General features: G+C 42.2%; 2 protein-coding genes across 5 annotated transcripts in view; one reads left to right on the top strand and one right to left on the bottom strand.

Moving 5' to 3' along the window:
• Positions 1-26,152, top strand: part of ccdc122 (coiled-coil domain containing 122) — a 105,468-nt gene that overhangs the window by 62,979 nt on the left and 16,337 nt on the right. Inside the window, exon 1 of one of the 3 annotated variants that reach the window (XM_062975630.1) lies at positions 20,074-20,291. The exons of 1 other annotated variant lie outside the window; for it this stretch is intronic. Coding sequence is in view for 1 of the 2 variants with exons in the window: in XM_062975628.1 (XP_062831698.1) it covers positions 20,241-20,291 (51 nt within the window). In the remaining variant the exon portion in view is untranslated. Of the gene's footprint in view, positions 1-20,073; positions 20,292-26,152 lie in introns of those variants that run through there. One more of the 3 variants, XM_062975628.1, reaches the window with a different exon arrangement.
• Positions 1,974-25,989, bottom strand: lacc1 (laccase domain containing 1). 2 transcript variants are annotated; one of them, XM_062975626.1, is made up of 7 exons: positions 25,851-25,989; positions 22,125-22,177; positions 15,397-16,008; positions 12,354-12,535; positions 7,476-7,641; positions 5,951-6,176; positions 1,974-3,510 (listed from the first exon to the last, which is right to left on the bottom strand). In XM_062975626.1, the coding sequence occupies exons 3-7, from the start codon at positions 15,965-15,967 to the stop codon at positions 3,336-3,338; spliced, it is 1,320 nt and encodes a 439-aa protein (XP_062831696.1). In that variant the 5' UTR covers positions 15,968-16,008; positions 22,125-22,177; positions 25,851-25,989; the 3' UTR covers positions 1,974-3,335. The 2 variants fall into 2 exon arrangements, with proteins under 2 accessions (XP_062831696.1, XP_003226662.1); XM_003226614.4 differs by lacking the exons at positions 22,125-22,177; positions 25,851-25,989 and adding an exon at positions 19,274-19,965.

Below are 26,152 nucleotides of genomic sequence, written 5' to 3'. Positions count from 1 at the left end.
AAGTTGGTGCAGCACCCACGTTTGCACTCCGTCTCCGCATCTGGGAAAGTGTTCCGTTAGTGCAGGATTCAAGTCAGAACTCAAAACAAAAGCACTGCCCAAGTGTGCCAAAGGCTCCCATTGCTTTTTAATAATGGTATGTTGCTTGTCCTAGCTTGAGAACAATGCCATTAGTTACTTAACATGTGAAATTGAAAGATTTTTCCTCCAGTGTTTACTGTACAACACAGGGACATTTATCTTTGCTGAGTCATTCCTAAACCTCACAGTCCAATATCTGAAAGCTCCCAAAACTGGAACCCCTTCTCTAGAACAGCAGACCTCTGATATCAACCCATGTGCCCCCAAAACAGCCCAATACAACTTGTCTCTTTATATCCTCCACCCCTCTTTCCACATGAACGTTTGAAGCTGCCTTCTCTCCTTCCCCAACTTTTTCAGCCAGAAAAGCCAAAAATGAATTGATGGCTCATGGGATATGCTCAAGCCAGGTCAAACCAGAAAGCTGGTGCTGGTAGTGATCCACTGGTTTCCTTGAGTAGCAACTGCAACTAGGAGGAGCTGCGGCCATAGTTGGTTAGCCAGCTCTCTTGTTGGCCTGCACTTGCCATAGTAGTACAGGGAAAAATCACTGCACCTAACCCCATGCATAAGAGTTGCAGGGATAGGGCCTAAGTCCAGCTTCTCCAAAGCTGGACTTAGCCCTATAGATAAGCAATAATGGTAGTGACATTTCTGCGTCCATCAAGGCACTGCAGCTGGATGAAGAATTCTCCATTTAGCAATCGGCAAGCACACAAATAATAAAATTTACTTTGTATATTATGCTTCAAGCATTTTTATGAATCATTATCCCAATGTTCAGTTGACTTTATTTTGTGCAGGAAAATAGGATTTCCTGCAGTTGGCAATATAGGACTGAGAGAGAAGATGCCCCAAATGTGCTGTGCACCATCCTGATCATGTCAATTTTTCCTACATTTTTAGGTTGTTTTTTTTCGTGTCAGGAGCAACCTGAGTTGCTTCTGGAGTGAGAGAATTGGCCGTCTGCAAGGACGTTGCCCAGGGGACGCCCAGATGTTTTGATGTTTTACCATCCTTGTGGGAGGCTTCTCTCATGTCCCTGCATGGAGCTGGAGCTGATAGAGGGAGCTCATCCGCGCTCTCCCCGGGTTGGATTCGAACCTGGCAGCCTTAAGATCAGCAACCCAACTTAAAGTCACAAGGCTTTTACCCCCTAGGCCACTGGAGGCTCCATTATTAGGTGATTAGAATAACCTTTAGAATACACCTTGCTGCTGTTCAGTTACCAAGATGGTAGTTCAAAACCAGTGTTCTGGCAAAAATCTCAGCGGACAAACCCATTCTATTTAACCCAGTAAAAGTATCTGCTAATCCAACAGCTTCCTCAACGGAAGCTTTGCAGATACTCCCATCATGGCCACTGGCTGGGAATGATGAGCAATGTTGAGAGCTGTAGCCAAACTCATCTGGAAGACAATCAGGTTAGGAAAGGCTGCTGAATCCATGGGAAAGTGTATTCCCCTGGCATTTCTAACTACACAGTGACACCATGTGGATCAGATTTGCAACTGGAAGCTTTAGCTGACAAATAATTAAACAACATGGCAATCTATATTGGATGATATTGTATATATACGTTCAATAGGCAGAATAACAAAAATGTCACAAAATAGCCTGAAAGTGTTTGCGCTCACCTGTATTTTTTATCAGTACAGATGGTAATTCAACTTGGGAAAAAGGACAAAGATCAACTGTTTTACATCAGAACAGAATCTATATATGATTTTTCTAGTTCAGTGTAGAAGAGATGCTGTAATGGTATGACTGTACCTTGCGTGACAAACAATGCAGTGAGGGAAATGCATCTGACAAATCCATTTCCAAGAATGGGGAACTTATAGTTTCTGGCACTTACTGTACTAAACAAACAGTATTGTGGACACATGACAGTAACTTGGAATTTTATTTAAAAAATGTTCTGAGTGATAACTAAATGTAACCATGCATACCATTTAAAATGGAAAAGATCATTGTTGGTATAGATAATCTCTTACAATGATACTGCATTTTTCTCTCCCTCACATCTGTTTCCAAAGGTGAACTGGAGAGACAATTAATGATCTAATCTGTCACAGCTAAAGCAGTGGCTTTATGTTCAACTTTGTATCAGCTTTGTTGCCTCCTCCAGTACCAAATAGGTTGATGGCGGAGTTTCACGTGGGGTCTTCCCTCAGTAGATAATAACAATAATTATGATAATAATAATATTACCCACCTCTCCCTGTGGCTAGAGGCAGGGTAAAACAAAGAGATAAAAACACAATTAAAACACATATATATGATACACAGAATTAAAATACAACTTCAAATCCACTGATTAAATGCAGATTAAAATTCACGGAATTGACTGGGTTTTATTTATTGTGTCAAAAGTGAATTGAGAATGAATTGAGAAATTATAATGGACAGAAAAATCACAAAGTTAAAAACTTGGCATTATACTAAATTTTCTTTGACCAGAAGCTGGACGCTTCAAGTGCTTATGGTGTCGCTGTAAGAAGGTCATCCATTAGGAAGACTGAGTAGAAAGGTGGAAGAGAAAGGTCTTCAGTTGTGTCCTCTAAGTGATGGTTGCCAGTCAGGTTCTGTCTGGTGGGAGCAATCGCTCCCCAGAGGATCTGTGTCCTAAAGGGTGGATTGTGTTGGAGGAAGCAATCCTCTGGGAAACCTGTACCCAAAATATGTAGGGCTTTAAAGGTCATAACAAACACTTTATACTTTGCCCAGGAACTGGCAACCACATAACCGCTCCTTTTTGGGGAGCAGCTATCCCCAAGCACCACCATCTGGAACCTGCCTGAGAAATATAACCAGAACCATTGCAACACAGCGCCTTTGATGCCTTCTGTGTGTGCCCAGATAAGGAAAAGGGTGGATATTTTAAGGTAAGACTTAGGGCTTCACCTGAAATGGTAATGCAACTCATTGGCAAGTTGAAGTGGGTGGAGATAAACAATCTGAAGTGCAGCCGTCTTTGTAACAGTTCTGCGCCTGAGGCAGGATTTTGGGAACCAACTAAATGTCAATTCCCAAAGATGTACTGCCACATGAGCACACAGAAAGGCCACTAAAATCTCCCAAGGTTTTGTGATGGAGGACTCTTTTCTCCCTTCCCAGGACAGTTGTGTTCACAAGATATGGTAGAAGGGCTCCAGCTGAAAATGGCAACAATGGAAGAACCCAAGATCAGGCAAGGTCATCATTACTTCACCGACAGTTTCCGCCACATTAATCCTTCTCGTGATGATCTCTTAGCCTTTAATTGATATGTATCCAACCTGTGTCCCAAAATTCTCACCGTCACGGACATGAGAATAGAACTGATTGGGGCAACATGATGTACAGAGAGTGACATTTTGGTTTGGGTCCATCACAGAATCATCTTGAATGTTCTGAGGAAGAACTCCTCCAGCCTCCAGAAGAACACTTTCCCAGGAAGAGAAAGAAAGAAGAAAGAAAGGAGAAAGAAAGGAGAAAGACTGTGATTATTATATTATATCAGACACCTGTTTGAAAGACCTATTCTTCAAACTGATTCATGTTTTTGTTTGATTCTTGACCTTGGAAACATGATCCATATAGGAATAGCTGAATGGACAGAGGAGTATGAGAGTCCTGGAGCGTTGTTTGAATGAACGATCTTGACAGACTAGAGAGATGGGCCGAAACTAACAAAATGAAGTTCAACAGGGACAAATGCAAGATACTTCACTTCAGCAGAAAAAATGGAAATCAAAGATACAGAATGGGGGACGCCTGGCTTGACAGCAGTGTGTGCGAAAAAGACCTTGGAGTCCTCGTGGACAACAAGTTAAACATGAGCCAACAATGTGATGCAGCAGCTAAAAAAGTCAACGGGATTCTGGCCTGCATCAACAGGGGAATAGCGTCTAGATCCAGGGAAGTCATGCTCCCCCTCTATTCTGCCTTGGTCAGATCACACCTGGAATACTGCATCCAATTCTGGGCACCACAGTTGAAGGGAGATGTTGACAAGCTGGAAAGCGTCCAGAGGAGGGCAACTAAAATGATCAAAGGTCTGGAGAACAAGCCCTATGAGGAGCGGCTTAAAGAACTAGGCATGTTTAGCCTGCAAAAGAGAAGGCTGAGAGGAGACATGATAGCCATGTACAAATACGTGAAGGGAAGTCATAGGGAGGAGGGAGCAAGATTGTTTTCTGCTGCCCTGCAGACTAGGACACGGAACAATGGCTTCAAACTACAGGAAAGGAGATTCCACCTGAACATCAGGAAGAACTTCCTCACTGTGAGGGCTGTTCGACAGTGGAACTCTCTCCCCCGGGCTGTGGTGGAGGCTCCTTCCTTGGAGGCTTTTAAGCAGAGGCTGGATGGCCATCTGTCGGGGGTGCTTTGAATGCGATTTCCTGCTTCTTGGCAGGTGGTTGGACTGGATGGCCCATGAGGTCTCTTCCAACTTTACTATTCTATGATTCTATGATTCTATGAAAATATTAAGGCTGAATCTAGTCAAGGTGGACATTGCATCAGGCACTAAACTGGGGTTGAAATTACTATCTGTTCTGGATGGGGCTCCCAGATTAATCATTTGATATCAATTTTCCTCCTGGAAGACTGGACAACTCCTGTGGCAAGGAATGCCTTTCCTCAGGTTTGGCTAAGGTGCCAGCTGCATCCATCCCTCAGAGAACACTGCAGTTGTTCAGGCCTGAATAACTTTCCACTTAGGCCACATTAATGCCTTTGAAAACTGTCTGGAAGCTGCACTAGTACAGAATGTCACAGCCAACCTGTTGAGGATGAGCTTTTTTAAACTGTATGCATATATATATGTGTGGCATCAAATTGCTGCCTTTTTGTAAGGCCGCTCTGAGTCCCCCTTTTGGGGTAAGAAGAAGGGTGGGATATAAATGTAGAAAATAATAAAATAATAATACAGAATGAGTCAGAAAATGTAACAGAATTCACACAAAGCAAGTTTTTTTTCAAAGTCTTTCACAGCTGGTCACTGGGGTGTTGTGTGGTTTCAGATCCTCTGAAGATGCCATCCACAGATGCAGGCAAAATGTCAGGAGAGAATGCTGCTATAAGACAGCCATACAGCCCTGAAACCACACAACACTCAATTGGTGATAAAGCTTCAGTGGAGACAATTTTCCCCATGATAACTCTTTCAGGAGTGAATTTCCCTTCCGAGGGATAGATTTCTCTCACTTTCAGTTGTCTCACCCTCGTTCTTAACTAGAAGTCATTGGCAAGTCAGATGTTTGTAACTTGGGGTACTGGCTGTACTGTTTATATTGGAGAACAGCTTAAATGCAAACACACCAGCAGCAAAAATAGAAAGGTAGAAACAGAAATGGTTAAAACCAAGAATTAACATATTTTAACAGCTTGGCACAAAAAGTATTCAAAGGCTATTTAAAGTTCAGGTGCCATATTTACTTAGTCTGGAGGAAGTTCCACAAGCATGGAGCCATCAGTATCTCTACAGCCCACCCATTCTTAAGGGGAGGCCCAAACCACTTCACAGACAGAGCTTAAGTCCCAGATATACTTAAAATAGCTCGGTCCCCAAAAGGTTAAGGTCTATGTATTCTCTTTTTGTATCATATACCACAATCTATCAGCAGCAGCATTTTACCCCAGGCATTAGATGACTTAGAGATTCCTAGAGAACGTTTTAATCCAGCTCATGAATAATCAGACCTGTAAAGGTCAAATGAATGAATGTGGAGGGTCAATTGTAAACCATATATAGGGTAACCATGATCACCTCTTTCCATCTATTCTCTTCTACACTCTGCCAGTGGTTAGGTACCTCACACTGCAAACTACACATACTGTATCACAATGGATAATAAATAATAAATAAGTCGAAGCTTACCGTGTAGCTCTTCGGATATCAACGTAAGGATGTGATGATTCATAAAGTCTTACACATTTTGGATCAATCCTGTGAAATTTTTGGGCTGATTCTTGTGGTAGTTTAAAGCAACAAGGCCCAACAGATGGCCCCAAGACCACAAGGATGTCTTTCACGTTACAGCCATATTCCGATATCATAGCATTAACAACAGCCATAGAAACGCCTTGCAACGTGCCTTGCCAACCTGAGATGCAGGGGAAGGAAAAAAAGTGATAATATTTAGGATTTTAAAGAATGGAGGAAAACCCAAGACCACAAATCCTATTTTCAAAGACTGTGTGTAAACATGCAGGATTGGATGGAAAAATATGGATTTAGTTTAATTTTTTTAAAACATCAAGTACTGGGTCGAAAACAACTTGGATGCACACAACGCCAAAGAAAGACTTATTAAAATACTTTGGGGAATGCCTTCTCTAAATTATAGCTTCCAGTGAGCAATTTAGACTCTCCGTCCACTATGTTCTAGATAACACAAGATGGCACGGAAGTGTGTATGACGAATCACAATTGAAGTTAAGTCAGGTGCGACAGAAAGCATCAATGCCATTATCATTCTGAATAACCATTTAAAGCAGTGCCTTCCTAGCCTTTCGTGTTGATGTCACACTTTTTAGACACACAGCATTTTGCGACACAGTAATTAAGTTTTACTAGCAAACCGGAGACACGATTTTCCCACTGAGGTTATACTAACCCTTTGTAAGAAATAGCGATACATACATAAATTATAATAACAGAATGTATGGGAATACAACATATCTCATGAAAACCTTTCATTTATATTTTCAAAAATATATTTGTTATTTCACATAAACTCAGAGGTTTGCACGACACACCTATGCACTGAAGCCTGCACATTAAAGTGTCACAACACACAATTTGGAAAGCTCTGATTTAAAGAACTGCAAAAGCATATTATCCACTGTTACTAAACAAAAAAACAGGAAGCAATGAAAAGAGACCACAACAACATAGGAAAGTAGGGATGGAACAATAGCAAGAACAATTTTAAGGCGTACATCTTCTCTATTCACACCAAATCCAACTATTTTATTATTCCTGCTTTCTGATCAGGGGACAGGCTATGATAAAGATAGAATATTATTTCAGTGAAATGGAGTGTGTTCAACTCCTGCTTAAAAGGTATTACGATAGGTAACCAAGAGCTGTCTCAAACCACCAGTAAATTAGCACAGCCTTCTAAAAACACATGGCTTCAATTAACAACATAAAATGTATATTACAGCCAAAATATCATTCCCCAGCTGTAATTGTAGAGGTATTTTTGAGGGGTAAAGGAGAATGATGGTAAGAGACAGCAGTAATTAATGATGCTTTTAAAAGTGAGAATGCAGCCTAAGGCAGAAAAAAGGGAGAACAGTATCCCCAATTAGGAAAGTTTACAAAAAGATTAAATCCATGGATAGGTTTGTATAATCAATTTCTCGATGCTAGCAAAATGGCAAAAGAATCTTTTTACCTGAATGAGCAGCACCACATGCTTTTCGAACTGGATCAGCAAAAAGCACAGGGATGCAATCTGCTCCAGGAGCAGCAATTGTTACCCCTTTCTGGTTAGTTACTATTCCATCATAGCTCTCTGGTTTGGTCTTTCCCATGATCCAAACATCACTGGCATGGTTGACCTGTGAACAGCAAGAAAAAGAAAACCGGGGTTGCTGTGTGTGGTCTTCTGCTCAAACATTTCCTGTAAACTTATTTACTTAACAACTTTGGGCATCATTGTGGGAGAAAAGTGTGATATTAATCTAATAAATTTATTTATTTATCGTATCAGAAGTGAACCAAGGGTACAGTTGTAATGTATGTAAAAACACAAACAAAGTTAAGAACTTGGCATTATACTATGTCCCTTGACCAGTAGTTGGCCACTTGGAGTGCCTGTGGTGGTACTATAAGAAGGTCGTCCATTGTGCATGTGGCAGGGCTCAGATTGCATTGTAATAGGTGGTCTGTGGTTTGCTGTTCTCCATATTCGCATGTCGTGGACTCCACTTTGTGGCCCCATTTCTTAAGGTTGGCTCTGCATCTTGTGGTGCCCGAGCGCAGTCTGTTCAGCGCCTTCCAAGTCGCCCAGTCTTCTGTGTGCCCAGGAGAGTGTCTCTCATTTGGTATCAGCCATGGATTGATGTTCTGGGTTTTAGCCTGCCACTTTTGGTCTCTCACTTGCTGAGGTGTTCCTGCGAGTATCTCTGTAGATCTTAGAAAACTGTTTCTTGATTTAAGGCGTTAGCGTGCTGGCTGATATCCGAACAGGATGTGCCAGATATCCCTGGCCAATGTCTTTGTAGATGGCTGATTCTCTCACAACTAGAAGCGACTTGCAGCATGCAACCAAACAAATCAATGGACCTTTTCAGGACTAACTATGATAATAATTTCAATTAACATCAAAGGCATGTCAGCTGTCAAAGAACAGCTGCTTTATGAATTTTGCTGAGATAAGAAATGTGACATGCTTTGTGTCCAAGAAACACACAGAGATGACCAACAGAAACAACCAAAAGTTCCAGGAATTATCTTAGTGGCAGAAAGACCACATGTGCAGTATGGAAGTGCTGTCTTTGTAAAACCAGGCCTCCAAGTCAGCAGTGCCCATAACACTAAAGAAAACATTACAGAGGTTAATAAATTAATAAACCACACCCAATTCAGTGTGATACCATTCCTCTTAAAAGCCTTGATTCACACACTTCAGAGTTATGAAAACTAAATGGTGAAACAATGAGCGTCAGCAGCCAAGTCCAGGAACAAAAGGTGGATACGCACGTGTTCAGGTATATGATCTGAGAACTAACACTGAATTTGCAATCTTTCTGCATAAAAATAAACTCTTGGTCAGGATCTCACGAACAGAGATTTCCTCATTCCAGCAGAATAACTGTGAGGGTATGCTTTAGTTGTTCTGCTGTTGAATAGTGAAAGCCAGAAATCCTTATGGATCATCCAGAAAGCCTGATCTAATCTTTGTCCATTCCCTGTTTTAAATGGTTATAAGGCAGGTCAATGGGCTGCCTATACCCACATGAATTTCCGTGCTAGCTTGCGGAAGTCATCCTCCTTGGAGGGTTACTTCAGTTCCTCCCCAAGAAGTCAACAAAAAATGAAGTCATTTTCATGAGCTTCCACTAGTTACTTCCCTTTACACCAGCAAGGGGAACTGCCTGGCCTGTCAAGATGTTGTTGAACTGCAAGCTGTTGTTATGTGTCTTCAAATTGTTTCTGATTCATGGCAACTCTAACAAGTCACACTGATCACAGGGTTTTCTTGGCAGAATTTGTTCAGGGGAGATTTACCTTTGTCTTCCTCTGAGGCTCAAGCCACTTCCCTATGTTGGCTCTACTCCATGCTGGCATCCTTATCCACTAGCCTTACTTACTAGGGCTGATGGACTACAACATCAGGAGGCAAAGATTAAACCTTTATGGTGCATGTATCAAACTTGAAGCCCACAGGTCAAATCCGATGTCATTTTATGTGACTGGACCTCAACTCCTGTATACCTCACTCAGGGCCGGCCGGAGATATTTTTTTATGTAAAGCGGGGGTGCTGAAAAGCGCCCCCGCCACCGGCGCCCTGGCCCCGCCCAGCGTGCTCTGGCCCCGCCTCCCACGCTGCGTGGGAGGCGGGGCCAGGGCACGGGGGGCGGGGCCAACTCTGGCCCCGCCCCCTCACTATTCGCCCTGGCCCCTGGCGAATAGTGAGGGGGCGGGGCCAGAGTTGGCCCCGCCCCCCGTGCCCTGGCCCCGCCTCCCACGCAGCGTGGGAGGCGGGGCCAGGGCACGCTGGGCGGGGGCGGGGCCAGAGTTGGCCCCGCCTCCCACGCTACCCCCGCTCGCCCGTCTGGCCTTTTGTAGCAGGCCAGACTCAGCGGAGGTTTCTCCAGGCCGCGATTGCGGCCTGGAGGAACCTCCGCTGAGTCTGGCCTGCTACAAAAGGCCAGACGGGCGAGCGGGGGTAACGTGGGAGGCGGGGCCAGCTCTGACGCCGCTCCCCCCCCCCCGCCCAGCGTGCCTTGGCCCTGCCTCCCACGCAACGTGGGAGGCGGGGCCAGGGCACGCTGGGCGGGGGGGGCGGCGTCAGAGCTGGCCCCGCCTCCCACGTTACCCCCGCTCGCCCGTCTGGCCTTGTGTAGCAGGCCAGACTCAGCGGAGGTTCCTCCAGGCCGCAATCGCGGCCTGGAGAAACCTCCGCTGAGTCTGGCCTGCTACAAAAGGCCAGACGGGCGAGCGGGAGTAGCGTGGGAGGCGGGGCCAGCTCTGACGCCGCTCCCCCCCCCCCCCGCCCAGCGTGCCTTGGCCCCGCCTCCCACGCTGCGTGGGAGGCAGGGCCAAGGCACGCTGGGCGGGGGGGGGGGGAGCGGCGTCAGAGCTGGCCCCGCCTCCCACGCTACTCCCGCTCGCCCGTCTGGCCTTTTCTAGCAGGCCAGACGGGCCAGGGCGCACTGGGCGGGAGGCGGGGCACCGTCAGGGCGGTGCCCCGCCTCCCGCCCAGCCTGACGGCGCCCCCCCGGGCCTGCGCCCGAGGCGGCGGCGTCAGCTGCCGCATGAGTGGGGCCGGCCCTGACCTCACTATTAGACATCATGACTAGAGTTGATGGAAGTTGTGATGCAGTAATATTTGGTTTGTTCTGGTTAGTCAGGAGAATGGGGTTTGTATTTAGAAACAAGGCTTGCAGGTATGATGCCTGACTTGAACATGCCCTTTCACCTTTCAACTTCTGATCCACAAGGGCTGTTGGGCTGCAATTCCTATGATCCCTTGTTTGCCAATAAGATTCCAGAAGATGCTTTCCCTTAGTTCTCCCATTGCTTTGCCCAGACTGCCAGATACATTCTGAGCAAGATTTCATTTCTTCGATATGCATTTCGTGTAGATCATCATTCTCATGCTAATCACAACACGGGATGCAATTAATACAAAATTACAAGTGTAATCTTGCTGATATCACAGAACAGTATTCAGCCTTCTTATGAAATTGTATAATTAGGCCTCGTGCTGCTTCTTATCTTTTGGCAAGCATTTCTCCCTTTGTTGCATATCCTCCTTGACACCAAATTGAAGACATGTGGCTGGGACTTGAATGGAATTCCATAGCCTTGTGAAATACGGGGGCTTTGTTATCTTCCTAAACTATTGTCAGTGATTCTTGAACGGAAATTATCTTTTACCTACGAGTCTCTCTAGCAGGTTGAATAGTTTAAGAAACTGAGCTGTTCCCTTAGAGCAAGGGTGTCAAACTCATTTTCGTCAAGGGCCACATCAGCTTTAGGGTTGCCTTCAAAGGCCCATCGAATCCATGGACAGAGTATCAGTTGATCCAGAGGGCCAACTTTTTAAATTTTTACCTAGTGGTCAGTGTTCTTCAGTTATTACCCAGCTGACAGTGAATGATAACTCCTATCACCTTTTATTACCTGCAATGCAGACTGGGGATAATGGAAATTGAAATAGTTTTGGCCTGTCTAGATAATGAAAATGCTCCTGCGTCTTTAAGAATTACACATAGGGATTAGGCACACCTGGTGCAAGGTGATCTTAAATTTATGTATGTATGTATTTAATTTTTATCCTGCCTTTCTCCCAACACAGGGACCAACAGCAAACATAATGCAATACAAATAAAAAGAGCAACTATTACATTAAATTAAAATGTGAATATAAAAATGAAGAAAAATATTTGGTTCACAAAGCATACACATTAAAATAAAATACAATTAAAACTACAGTAGAGTTCTGGTTAACTGACTTCCGGTGCACGGGGCTCCCCTAAACTGAGTGCTTGCCGTAAGGATGAGCCCTGTCCCTCTGGAGAGCACTTGCCACTTTGGAAGCACGGGGCGCTTCCCTAAACCAGCTTGCCGGAAGGGATAATAGGGCCTCCCTATTATCCATCAGTTCTGCTTATTTGACATTCGGCCCACCCGTTTATGTCGAATAACCGGAACTCTACTGTACATTTAAAAACTACACCGCCCCCCCCCCCAAAAAAAAACCATCCCCAGCATCCTGTGTCTTATTATTTCCTAAATACCTGATGGCAGAGTTTACATTTTTACCTGCCTACAAAAAGCAAGCAGGAACGGGGCTATCCTGGTCCCCTTCTAGACAGGCCCTATATCCCAGGATCTGATCCCAGGTTTTCTGCTTTAAACTGGATTATATGAGTCTGCACTGCCAGATAATCTGGGATAAACAGAAAACCTGGGATCAGATCCTGGGACATAGGGCCTATCTGGAAAGGCCCACAATCTCTCTGGGCTGGAAGTTTCAGAGCCTTGAAGCAGCCATCAAAATGTTGGCAAGTAGGTCAGACTCAACACTCTTACCCTTACCTTTACACTGTGATATGTATCTTGGTTGAATCCAGCAGTGACGGCTAACCTACGAAGGTTTTCCTTAACCACTGCAGGTGGGTCACGTCGCTTGGAGCTGCTGAAGAGGTTGAAGGAGCTCAGGGTCGATATATAGGAAATGCCACCTGTCCTTGTAGTAAATCCATGGAGGAAGATATGATCTAAGGAAGCATTTTTAAAAAACAAGACAAAAAAGCACTTTAAAAATATAGATTTTGTTATAGGCCTCAGGGACAACTACAGTATGTTGTTATTGTTGGAATTTAACCCCACACTGCCCAAGTCTGCAGTCCTCAATGAGGAATAATTAGTTAGCTTAGAATTGGCTGAAGTAAATCCCTTCCCCCATCTCCTGAATGACAGTTGGAACATATCTATTTCTTCTCTTCTCTGTTTCTGCTCTCATTCTGATTGGTTAAGTAGAATAGATACTTTATAGGTGAATGCCTTTTGCTTTTGATTTCTGCTTTTTGCATCTTGGTGTGTTCTGTGTGTATTGAGATCTCTCTGCTTGTGTGTCTTGCGAGACGTGTGCTTAGAGATTTCCCCCTATCTTTTGAATCCTAGAGAGATGGGGTTAGTGTAGCTCAGACCAGTTCTTTAACTATTAAGAAATGTAGCTATTATTTCTCTAAATAAACCTTTTGCATTTTTTAAGATTGAACTCTACATCTTTGCCCCCTAAGCTCTAAATTCTTTACAGCCACATGACACTTCATGCTCTGCTTGCTGTGAACTGAATGCTCAACCATAAGTATCCTGTTTTTGTATTTTTGGATGCTTTGCTTTTTTATGGGTGGTGTTCCCTAACAGACAGAAAATCCTAACAGTTATAAGTTCCAGCACAACATAGGATGCATCTGTACTGCCAAATTCATGCAGCTTCATTCCACGTTAACTGTCATGGAATCATGGGAGCTGTAGCTTTACAAGGGCTTTAGCCTTCTCTGCGAAAGAGTGAAGATTCCTCACTTCCAGGTTTCCACAGCATTGAGCCATGGCAATTAATGTAATGTGTGACTGCATTAATTCTACAGACTAGAACTAGATGCATCCATAGTTATACAGACACAACATGCCAGTGTTTGGTCGAGAATGTTTACTTTTCTGAGGACAAAAGAAAACATGATGTGTCAGACCCTGGGTTATTTCTCATGACTTTTAGTCCCTTTTTACCGCCTCATGTCGGCACTTTATCAATGTATATAGTTTTTGTTCATACATAAAACATTCTGCAAAATCCAATCACTACAGTACAATATTGCAGAATTAACAGTCAATGTCTCGATGTGCTTTGGCTCCTATCTACAAGGCCAGTTCAAGAAAGTAGCTTGGAGAATTTCTCCTCATGGCTATGATTATTAAATTGTGGGGTGCCACAGGGTCCCTCCTATCTCCACACTCCTTAATGCCTAAATGAAACCAAGGGGCGATGTTTGGGGAGTGAATATGATACCCCACTCTGCTTTTATTTGTCGCTGTAGTCAACTGGGAGGGTGCAGGAGTTGGGCCAATGCATGGATGAGAACCAAATAATCTGAAGCTGACTGCTGAAAAAGAGAGATTTGCTGAAACAGAATCTGGAAATTGAATAGACAAAAGCTTATCCTGGCTGAGGATATACTCCTTTGATCACACTCCTAGATCCATCTCTGTCACTGGAAGCCAAAATAACAGCAAGTTTCAGAATGCTTGAGGTCAGCCTCGACTAACATGCAGCTACAGCCCTTCCTGAAGACACATGCCTTGGCCAAATTAGCTAGGCTACTGCAGTTCACTTCACATTGTCCTGCCCTTGAAGAAAAGTGAGCTAGTGTGAATGAAAAACCCAGCAGCTGTATTGCTGCCTGGAATAATACATATATCTGGAACAGTAAATGGCATAGGCTGCCAGGACATTTCATAGAATCATAGAATACATTTAGAGCCTGAATTCAAGCTGCTGGTCATGACATTTAAAGCCTTAATGGTTAGGGACTTAGATATTCGAAGGAGACAGTTTCTTTTTACATGTTTGCCTAAAGCTAAGAACTATCGGTGAGACCCCTCTGTGTCTCACAGTTGGGAGCAGAACACGGGCTGTGGCGCAGGCTGGTGAGCAGCCAGCTGCAGCCAGCTGCAACAAATCACTCTGACCAAGAGGTCATTAGTTCGAGGCCAGCTCGGAGCTGCGTTTGTCTCTTGTCTTTGTTCTATGTTAAGGCATTAAATGTTTGCCTTATATGTGTAATGTGATCCGCCCTGAGTCCCCTTCGGGGTGAGAAGGGCGGAATATAAATACTGTAAATAAATGGCTTTGGAATATAACTTTTTTTAGCTATGGTATTCTGCTTATAGTCTGCCTGGTGCTGATGTTGGCTTCATTCAAGTATCTAACTGCACACCCCTTTAAAGTCTGCATGGCCCTGATGCTGGCTTTATTCAAGTATTTGATTCAAGCAACATATAATAAAATCACAATAAAAAACAGAAAAGAAATAGAAGGGAAAAGCAGCTGAATAATATATTGTCATTGTGTGCCTCCAAATCATTTCTGGTAAATTAATGACAGGGTTTTTTTTGGTAGAATTTGTTCAGAGCAAGTTTGCCTTTGCTTTCCCTCTGAGGCTGAAAGAGTGGGACTTGCCCAAGGTTTTCATGATCAAGCAGGGATTTGAATCCTGGTCTCTCAGTCGCCCTAGAGCTCCTCGGCCCTATTGTTTATCAGTCTGTCCATGTTTACATTAGCTGTCACCATTGACGGATAAGCACTGTGTTATTCTGATTTTTATACTGTTGTTACATACTTATGTGTTTTATTCAATTGTATTTTATAGTGTTTCATTTCATGTCTTGCTTTTAGGCTCTTTGTGCCTTGTGCAAGCTGTCTCAAGTCCCTTCGGGGAGATTGTGGCGGGATACAATAAAGTAGTAGTTATTATTGTTACTACTACTACCACCACCACCACTACTAGAGCAACACTCAAACAATTACATCACGCTGACTCTCCAATTTAGCAACAAATATAACAATCTGCATTACCTGGAATCAACGAAGATTTGAGAAGGGTGAGTTTCCCTTTCAGAGCAGGCAGGCTTTCAAAAAACATCTTTATCTCATTTTGGATCTTTTCTGCATCTTGGACTGAGAGCGATATTAGTTCACTTTGTGGTGCTGTTGATTTTGGGAGATTATTTTCTTCACAAGTTACCTCTAAATCTTCATACTCAATCTGGTAAACGCTAGTAAAAAGCTGACTGGTATACTCTCTCATTAGTGGCTTTCTTTGTGAAGGCAAGATTATTTTAATTACACTTATATCTTTTTCATCAAGCTTCTGTTTAATGGCATACAAAGTGGAGACCGTATTTTCAGAACACACAACCTCAAATCTTCCCTTTGAGCACTGAAAACTCTGCATTGTTTTCTGGAGCGTATCTTCACCATTCCTTTTAGTCTTTAAGGCTTGGCAACACATAAGGCAAACAAATGGAGCCTGGGAAGAAACTTCCTTTCCAAGAGCTTCTAATGTCCTAATGATTGAGTCCTGAATCTGATTATTCCAAGAGTTGGTTTCGAGGTGGCACAGATCAATCAACACTGCTTTTGCCATAGTGGACAATCCGTGAAGATGTTGGTCTTTTAGTGATGAACCTGTAAAGAAAAAGATCCAAAGAGAAAACATATTTTGAAAATGCTGTATTTTATCTTTTGCCAGATTATTCATATTAAATGCACATTCAAATTGAGAAAATTCATAATCAAGTTGCTGTTTGCTTCCAGGTCAAAAGTCATATTGGCAAGATTTTTTGTCTTCCTCTGAGTCCGAGAAGTGTGATTTACCTAAAATCATTAAATGGATTTCCGTGATTGAACGGGGATTTGAATCCTAGTCCCTAGCGCTGTAATCTATGCCTAAATCACTACACTATGCCGGAAGTCTAATCAATAAATAAGAAAAGCAGCAGTCATTGCTGAATGAGTCGCTTTCAGGAGAAAGTAGCATTCAACCAAACAAACAAATTAAGTTCATTACACAACATGGTACATACATTACCATGTGTTTTAAGCTCTATCTAATTCATTATAGGATGTGGGTGAATAGGGGATTTTGAATCCCAAGGAATAGACCAGTTTCATTGCTTTGGCTGGAATCCAGGATTCACTTACCTAGCACTGAGCCCTAATGAATTCATGGGTCTGTTTCTAAGATGAATAAGTCCACATTCTTAGTTACAGCACATGAATCTCAGACTTTCTGCATGAAATATGAAGAGGATTCTCAATGTATGTAACACAGTGGTTCCCAACCTTTTTTTGACCAGAGCCCACTTGACCAGGGCCCACTTTGACAAGGAACTACTCTCCAACATTTGTACCAAAAGGGTTATGAATCAGTTTTTTGTCAACTTTAGATTCGGTTGGTTATTTGGGGTGCTGATTCAGAAATTTACATTGGATAGACCACACCGGCTCTAGTTTCTGATGCAGAACCTATGCCATCCAGTAGTTGCCATCTGCTCACCCACAGAAAACCATATTTAATAATCTAGAGCTGATGAGGTCTATCCAATGCAATGGTCAGCTCTGCGGAAAGGAGTGGAAATAAAATAAAATGAATAAAGAGGAAGGAGCTTCGCGGACCAGATTTTCGTTCTTGCAGCCCACAGGTTGAGAACCACTGATGTAACAGAAACATTTAAGTTGTGTTGTTTTTTATAAACAGTACTTTTAAATAACTAAAAAAACCACATCCTGTCTGACATTGGAAGCTATGCAGTGTCAGCGTCAATAGGAGACCACCAACAAATATCAGGCTATATTTCAGAGGAAGGAACTGGAAAACCACTTTGGGCGATTTCTCGCTTAAGAAAACTATGAAATTTATGGGCTCAGCATAAGTTGACAGATACCCTTGAATGCTCTCTCTCTCTCTCTCTCTCTCTCTTTTTCAAGAAATAGTATCACTCACTTGTTAACTAAAATAGTCAAATTCACATGGAAAGTAAGGGAACATTATGTTCAAGTACTGTATTAAAATCTCAATTTCCTTTAAAAGAAGTTATTTTTCAAATACTTGCAGCACTTCAGGTATGTTTGAAATAAAATGCACTCCCTCTGTGATATATGTAATGATATTCAGACTTTCTGCTAAAAATTAAGGACAGTTTTGTATGCTTTTAACAGATCACATAAGTAGGGTTTGAGAAGAGCCCATTTAACATAGGGGCAGCACAACATCACTGTAGCAGCAGACAGAGATGCAATCAGCCCAGCAGATCCATGAATTCTCCATCTGCACACTCAACCACTCACAGCTTAAAAATATTCAAAATAAACTGTAATCTTTGACTTTATATAAAGAACACCACTCTATATAAAGGGACTCTGTCATCCACAGAACGGTTGGGTGGAGTCCTGGATCCAAATCCCAGCGGATATCATGAGCCCACTATATTGGAAAGCAAAACTCCTTTTGTGCATGATATGAAGTAGCAGGAGACATGTATTTTTATGTCAAAGAGAGCTTGACAAACAGATCATACTTTAAGGGGTACATGTAAACTCCACTTTTGCTTCTGATCATGTTTTTATATGATTTCAAAATCTGCTAAACTGGTCTGACTAGAAATAACAGAGATACAAAAAATCTATGTATATGGTGTGAAGGTGAACCATGGGAAAGTAGAGGTATGAGTCATAAAGATCACAATATAGGCTTGCCTTTGCAACTACTTCCATTACTTGATAATAAGCACTTCAGTAAGTTGTAAATTTACAAGGGAAAGAAACCAGAAAATACGAGTGAGTGATACGCTAATGAGACAAAAGTCCTGACAACAAGGAAAAAGAAAACTAAAATCCAACATGACATAGACCAGAGGTCCCCAAACTAAAGCCCCTCCAAGGTCATTTACCTGGCCCCCTTCCTAAACTTTAGACTTAAGGTCGCCCTAAGTCTGGAACAACTTGAAGGCACACAACAATCCTAATTAACTTGACCATTTCATTAGCCAAAGCCAGGCTCACACTTCCCATTGAAATACTGGTAAATGTATATTGGTTAAAATTGTTCTTCATTTTAAATATTGTATTATTCTTTCATATTTGCACTACTAATAAGATAAATGCAGTGTGCATAGGAAGTCGTTCATGTAGTACCTTCGTTTGTTATTTGCCAACCTCCAAGAACTCTGGCCATCACCTGCCCTGTTCTGGTCTTGCACACTCAGGATCCTGGCTTCCATGATTGAATTAATTCATGTGGAGTGTGATCTGCCTCTTTTCCTACTGCCACCCACTTTACCAAGCAATATTGTCCTTCCTAATCAATGGCTTCATGATATGTATATCTTCTGTTTAATCATGTTTGCTTCCAATGAGAATTCAGCTTTGAAATTATTATCTAAGACAATGCTTCTTAAACTGTGGGTCCCAACCCCAAATGGGATCCCCTGTTGGAGGTGCTTTGACTGTGCTTTTCCTCCATGGCAGGGTGTTGGACAGGTGGCCCATGCAGTCTTTTCCAGCTCCATGATTGTATGAAATGATGCTCTTATCTCAACTCAGGCTGAATCTACACTGTCTTATATTCCAGGATCCGATCCCAGGTTATCTACTTTGAACTGGATTATGAGAATCTATACTACCAGATAATCTGGGATATAGGACAGTGTAGATTCAGCTTTAATGGGGATCCAGTGGGATGACTTTAGAAACAAGTTGCAGTGGAAGAACAAAAGCAGAAAAAAATTATCAAAGGAAATAAATACATTCCTGTTTAGAAACTCGTAACCTACATTATTATTATTATTATTATTATTATTATTATTATTATTATTTACCACCACCATCACTATCAAGAGGGTAGTTCTAACACTGAATATGTGTGACCCCATTATTAAAGAACTGTACTCACTCAATTACAGAACTCTTCTCTAAACATCCAGGCTGCACAGGAAACTTCTCCCCTTTGCAGATCCCATTTGAGTAGGAAAGAGAGACAGGCTGGGGCAGCCCTAAGTGCCTCTGTTGCAACAGGAGCCGGCCTGCCGGGGCTTAGACAGGGGAATTCCAGGGTTGTGCAGCAGTGTGGCTCTTCCCTTTTCCCTTCCCTCCTTCCATCTCTGGGCTGCCAAACAGGAAGGGAGCCCCGGCCTCTTTCCCCCTTCCCTCCCCGGAAGGAAACACGTGGCAGCAAAAGGAGGAGCACTGCACTGTCAGGAGAACACTCTTTTTTATTTCCCAAAACACAAATCTCTGCGGGAGGGAGCATATTCCCTTCTTTTTTTAAAAGACAGGTGTTTTTTTATTAGGGTTGCCAGGTGTCTCATACTGTGTAAGGCCTGTATGGGCATTTGTTCAGGGAACTGCCCTTGTGGCTATTAAAGTGGTGTCAAATTCCTTCTACAGTGTGGATGCTCCCTATGTCACCCTGCCATCAATCGCCTCCCTGAACTGGTCATTTCATGCACTCCGAACTTTGGCAAGCAGACAAGTCCGAACTCCCACAAAATAGCACAAAAAAGCCCTTAACATGTGCCAGTGCTCTGGTTTGTGTCATCACTACCCAGGTCTCAAACTGGATCCAGGATTTCCACTTTAATTGCCATGGCTCAACAGCTATGGAATTGTTGTAGTTGTAGTTTTATGGGGTCTTTTGCCTTCTCTGCCAAAGAGTGCTGGTATTTCACCAAACTACAAACGCTAAGATTCTGTGACAGTTGAAGTGGCATCAAAATACATTAATTCTACAGTGTGGGCCCACCCCTTGACAGCATCCCATCAACATCCTTATTCAGAGTCCCATCTACACTGGATCTGGGGTACACTGGCATCTGCTGCAGCACATTGTTTGACAGAATTTGGGCTTCCTTGGGATTTTTATGTGTGGTATATACTATACCCTTAGATGCACACCGCAGTATGCATTGCAGGTGTGTGATTTGTGGTTGCCATAGCCTTGAGTCAGTTTTGAACTGCATTATATGGTCAGTGCAGAAGGTCCCTTAACTGAAGGAACACTGTCCTATTTAAATTTGTAGTCTTAAATGCAAGAAAAATAATATTTGGCATTCATGGTGTATAAAATTCAGTCTGTGTGTGTTTTCAAGTTGTTTATTGAGTTATGGTGACTCAATGCATTTTATAGGGTTTTCTTATGCCCAGTACTGGTTTTGCTTGAACCTTCCTTTGAAACACAACCTCTTGCATCTGGCATTTATTGGTGGTATCCCATCCGAATACTCACGGGGGGGGGGGGGGGGGGGGGTCATGTTTAGTGTTCAAGATCTGACATGATCTGGTACCTTGCTGATTTACATAAAGAAAACACGAACAACATTAGCGTGGGACAGTACAGATACTATGTGGATTTTAGCCATGTCATATGCAAATCAGCATTCTGATCACGTTCATATTTGACTAAAATAGGAACCTGCTGATTCCTGACCCTTTACTGTCTTGAATTAGGAAAAAAAAATACCCGAAACATCTTACTCAGCATTAAACTTGAATCAGAAAGTGGAAGATATGTTGAAGGATTTCATGGCCAGAAACACTGGGTTGCTATGGGTTTTTCAGGCTATATGGCCATGTTCCAGAAGCATTCTCTCCTGGTGTTTTACCTGCATCCATGGCAGGCACCCTCAGAGGTTGTGAGGTCAGTTGGAAACTAGGCAAGTGGGGTTTATATGTCCAGGGTAGGAGAAAGAACTCTTGTCTGTTTGAGGCAAGTGTGAATGTTGCAATTGGCCACCTTGAGTTGCATTGAATAGCCTTGCAGATTCAAAACCTGGCTGCTTCCTGCCTGGGGGAATCCTTTGTTGGGAGGTGTTAGCTGGTCCTGATTGTTTCCTGTCTGGAATTCTTCTGTTTTCTGCACTGCAGACTGATCCAACCAGAGAAGTCAGCCATAGCAGAGCACTAGATTAACCAACTTGAATAAAGCATTTTATTTGAGAACACAGAAATGCTAGACCACTCTCATAACCGCCAAGACAGACTACACAGAGATGCCACTGAAGTCCACAAGTGTGTGGACAATTTCAACAGAACGGAGGAAACCATGAAAATTAACAAAATCTGGTTACCAGTATTCAAAAAACTCTAAAATCAGGAGAGTAAATAAAGAACATCGCTCAGAAAACAGAGGAATTCCAGACACGAAACAATCAGGGACAGCTAACACCTCCCAACAAAGGATTCCCCCAGGCTTTGCAGCTGCAAGGCTATTTAATGCCAATCAAGGTGACCAACTGCAACATTCACACTTGCCTCAAACAGACAAGAGTTCTTTCTCCCACCCTGGACATATAAACCCCACTTGCCTTGTTTCCGACAAACCCCACAACCTCTGAGTATGCCTGCCATAGATGTGGGCGAAACATCAAGAGAGAATGCTTCTGGAACATGGCCATACAGCCCAGAAACTCAGAGCAACCCAGAAAGTGGAAGCTTTCTATTTTTTCAAGCAAGCACCTTTTTCAATGGCTTCATCACTTTCATATTGAGTCTTGCCTGTTTGAAAATCCTCAGATATTTTGAAAATGTGTCTGCTAGTGCAAAGATAGCATGCACGATAGGACCTGAATTATTGCCGGCTGTGTGATCCAAACAGGTTTACTTGGAAAGTCTGGCTGGGAAATTCCAAGTTCAGCAAGGCCTACTTCCTGAAAAGCCAGGTGTGAAGTGAAGCCCTATTAAGGTGACAAATAGCAACCGTGATGGGAAAGGTAACCTGAGAATAATGACCTCAAGATAAGGCTCACCTGTTTGAATGAGGAAGTCCCATCTGATTAGCCTTGTTCTCTGGCTCCCTCTCCTGCATCACACAGAAATCATTATGTAGCCTTTAAAAACATTGAACATAGTTTGCATGTTAAAATATTTCAGCTGAATCCTGATCACTATGTCTGGGTTTTTTTATGGAGTTTTGTCATTGGTTTTAAACCCTTGTTATATGACTATATGCTATGTATTTGTATTTACGTAGTATTGCCGTATATACTCGAAGATAAGCCGAGTTTTTTAAATCTCTTTTTGGGGGCTGAAAAAGCCTCCCCGGCTTATAATTGGGTCAAGGTCAAGCCAGGCAGAGGAGCCTGGAGCCTACAGTATGTTTTCTTTTCCAAAACCTCCCTTCTCCGCTTGTCTCCCAGGCTGGAGTTATCTTATTTTTTAAGAGAGATAGAGAGACAAGGGAATGTTTTCAAAAGCGAAAGGAGAGTGAGTGAGTGAGAGCCTCTTGGAAGCCAGGAAGAAGAAAAATATTGCATGGGTGTAAGGGGAAGAAAAAGAGAGACTCTTGCAAATTTGCAGGATTTATTATTATTATATTATTGCAAGAACGTTTGAGTCAATAGGGAAGGCGGGAAAGAAGAGCAACAGAAGGTGTGTATTTCTTTTTACAGTAGAGTCTCGCTTATACAACGTAAACGGGCCAGCAGAACGTTGGATAAGCGAATATGTTGGATAATAAGGAGAGCTTAAGGAGAAGCCAATTAAACATCAAATTAGGTTATGATTGTACAAATTAAGCACCAAAACATCATCTTATACAACAAATTTGACAGAAAAAGTAGTTCAATATGCAGTAATGCTACATAGTAGTTACTGAATTTATGAATTTAGCACCAAAAAATCACGATATATTGAAAACATTGACTACAAAAATGTGTTGGATAATCCGGAACGTTGGATAAGCGAATGTTGGATAAGTGAGACTCTACTGTATTTGTAAGGAAACAAAAATGGGGTGGGTATTTTGGGAGAGGAAGGGAAGTTTTAAAAAGCCTTTTCTGGCTACTTTTAGAGTTTGAAAAGGGATAAATAAAAGAAGTGGGAAAGGGGAGGAGAAAAGAGGCCAAAGTTGTTTTTAGGAGGGCTTTGCTTGCATTTCTTTCTTGGGCAAATGCATGCCCCAAAGCTTGTAAATAATATATAGATTTTCCCCTACAAATACATTAATTTAATATATGAATTTTCCCCTCATATGTTTGCAAGTCTCTGCAAGTCCTATAAAGATATAATTCTCTATATATAGAGCAATGTCTAGATAGATAGATAATATAGATATAGGCCTTTTAAATATGCACACACACACACACACACAGATTTTTAGATAGATGTAAACATAGATAAATGGGACTTGCAAATATTGCAGGAGGGAAATGCACAGGATTTGCAAACTTTTCAGGGGGAAATGCAAATGTGAAATTAGTATATATAATTACTAGCTGTGCCCGGCCACGCGTTGCTGTGGCGTTGTCTGGTGGTGTTGGTGAGTAATTGTTGAGGTAGTGGTGGTATTGCATGTCTGTTGTATGGTTGTCTTTATGTTTAGTATGCACACTGAAGTGGATTATATGGCAGTGTGGAGTAATGATAATCCAGTTCAAAGCAGATAATATAAGATTCTAAATAGGTTATATAGCTGTGTGTAAGGGCTTTGAGTCTGCATTGCCATATAATCCAGTTAAAATCTGATAATCTGTGGAAGAGGCCTAAGTGAGACCTAACTGTGCCTGTCCCCTGGGCTGAGTAGTTTGCTAGGAGACCAAGTGGGTGGAGCTTAGCTTTCAAACTGGCAGCAATTGGATAAAAACTATTATTCCTCTCCCTGTAATTAGGACTTTATTTTTCTTTTCCTTTTTGTTGTATCAACCTAGAGCTGTGAATGATGGGTTGTGTTGTCAAATTTTGAGGTTGGGGGGCCTGTAGTTTTGTTGTTTTGTCCGCTGCCCCGATGCCATTACTCTTTTATATATATAGATAGAGCTATATCTAGCTCTGCATTGATTATATAGGCATTGAATGTTTGCCTGTTACTATGTTGGAAGCCAGCCTGAGTCCCCATGGGGAGATAGATAGAGCAGGATACAAAGGATGTTGTTGCTGTTATTGTTGTTGTTGATGATTATTATTATTATTATAAAGTTATTGTTGATACCATATTGTTTTTGTTGACCCTACTTATGCACTTACAGAGTTATCTTACTGTTTTTCTTTGACATACAGTAAATATTCAAAAAACATTTACCCCACTTATGCCTCAGTTAATGTAATTTTATTGGTATCTATTTTTATTTTGAAATTTACCAGTAGCTGCTGCATTTCCTACCCTCGGCTTATACTCGAGTCAATAAGTTTTCCCAGTTTTTTGTGTTAAAAGTAGGTGCCTCAGCTTATATTCGGGTCGGCTTATACTCGAGTATATATGGTATGTTTTAATTGCTGTATGGTTTGAACATGTTGTATGTTTCTTGCTGTACTGGAAATTGCTCTGAGTCCCTCGAGAAGATAGGGCGGTATATAAATAAAGTTTTATTATTATTTATTTATAAGCTGTTCGTTTATTAATCCACTGAAGCCAATTTTAACCATTAGTGAAGGAGGTTAAAAATGTTGTCTCTTGATTTGTGATTCCAATATACCCATACTACAATTAAAAAAAAACCTCTGAATTTGATTCTGTCATATGGTTTCACATTACAGGTGTCAGTTTACTTTTGTCGTTTTGACTTTTGTGTATTTGATTATTCATGGATTTTATTTTAAATGTTCTCTTTAGGAATCCTCTAAAGCTGGAGCTACGCTGCCATATAATCCAGTTTCTGAATCCAGATTATCTAATTTGAACTGGATTATATGACTCTACCCTGCCATATAATCCAGTTCAAAGCAGATAATCTGGATTCAAAAACCGGATTATATGGCAATGCAGATGGGGCCTAAGTCCTCTGGTCAATTTCCTCCAGGCATGATGGAGGGCCTAGCCTTTCTCACTACTGGTGAGGGAGATGTAATTTTAAAAAGGGAATTTTCAGGAGTGCTTTCAATGACTTTAAGTCCCATATGTCCTGATTAATTGCCATATGTCCTGATCTGCAGAGGCCTTTGTTTGAGAAAATGCTGACATTTGGAGAAAACACTGCCGCAGAGAGGAAGTTACTTTTCAAGGATGCGTTCATCAGAGTAGAACCAGTTAGCTAGCACTCTCTAATTTCCTAGCAGTTTGAAGTCTGTGCTTGAAACAGATAAGACAGACAGGGTCAGAGACATGAAAGACCATAATTGTGCCTTTGTTCGATACCACCAGATTGTCTTCCTGGTTGTTAGAGTCATAGAGAGCCAATGAAATCTCTATTAGCCATCTTAGACCAATGAAATAATTTATCTTTGTGCAACAATGAGAACATGCTTTCAATTTTCTGCAAAAGTGATAGAATTAGAGTTGGAAGACACCTCATGGGCTATCCAGTCCAAGCTCCTGCCAAGAAACAGGAAAATCGCATTCAAAGCACCCCTGACAGATGGCCATTCTGCCTCTGCTTAAAAGCCTCCTCCACACTCCGGGGCAGGGAGTTCCACTGATAAAAAGCCTTGTAACGCTATTTCAAGTTGTGACCATTTTTTTGTGCAGTGGGCATCTACTGTCGCCTTTATGCTTGGCCCGCAATAAAAGTCTTTGTAGTAATGTAGGGGTAATGACTCACCAGCACTCCAGATAAACTCTGCGTGAGCTCAGGAGTCTTCCTAAAGGCTTGAGCAGCGGTGCAAGGATGAGGCCACAAGTTGGATTCTTACTACAAAGGCCATTTATTGCGGGCCTAGTAATAAGGGGACAGCACTGCCCACTGCACAAAAGTTCTGTTGCAACTTGAAATGGAGTTGCAAGGCTTTTTATCACTTTCACAGAAAATTGAAAGCATGCTCTTATTGGTGTAGAAAGCTCAATCATTTCATTGGTCTAAGCTGGCTAATATAGATTTCATTGGCTCTCTATTCTCTAACAAGC

This window comes from Anolis carolinensis, chromosome 3 (genome assembly GCF_035594765.1).
Source record: "Anolis carolinensis isolate JA03-04 chromosome 3, rAnoCar3.1.pri, whole genome shotgun sequence".
NCBI lineage: Eukaryota > Metazoa > Chordata > Lepidosauria > Squamata > Dactyloidae > Anolis > Anolis carolinensis.
Note: the sequence above shows the minus strand (reverse complement) of the source record. Positions and strands in the feature narration are given on the sequence as shown.

Excerpts from the sequence above, each read along its gene's own strand:
- lacc1 (XM_062975626.1), bottom strand. The coding sequence starts at position 15,967 with ATGGCAAAAGCAGTGTTGATTGATCTGTGCCACCTCGAAACCAACTCT. Across the intron at positions 12,536-15,396 it reads CAAATCTTCGTTGATTCCAG|ATCATATCTTCCTCCATGGA; the intron begins GTAATGCAGATT and ends ATGCTTCCTTAG. Across the intron at positions 3,511-5,950 it reads GATATCCGAAGAGCTACACG|TGTTCTTCTGGAGGCTGGAG; the intron begins GTAAGCTTCGAC and ends TTCCTGGGAAAG.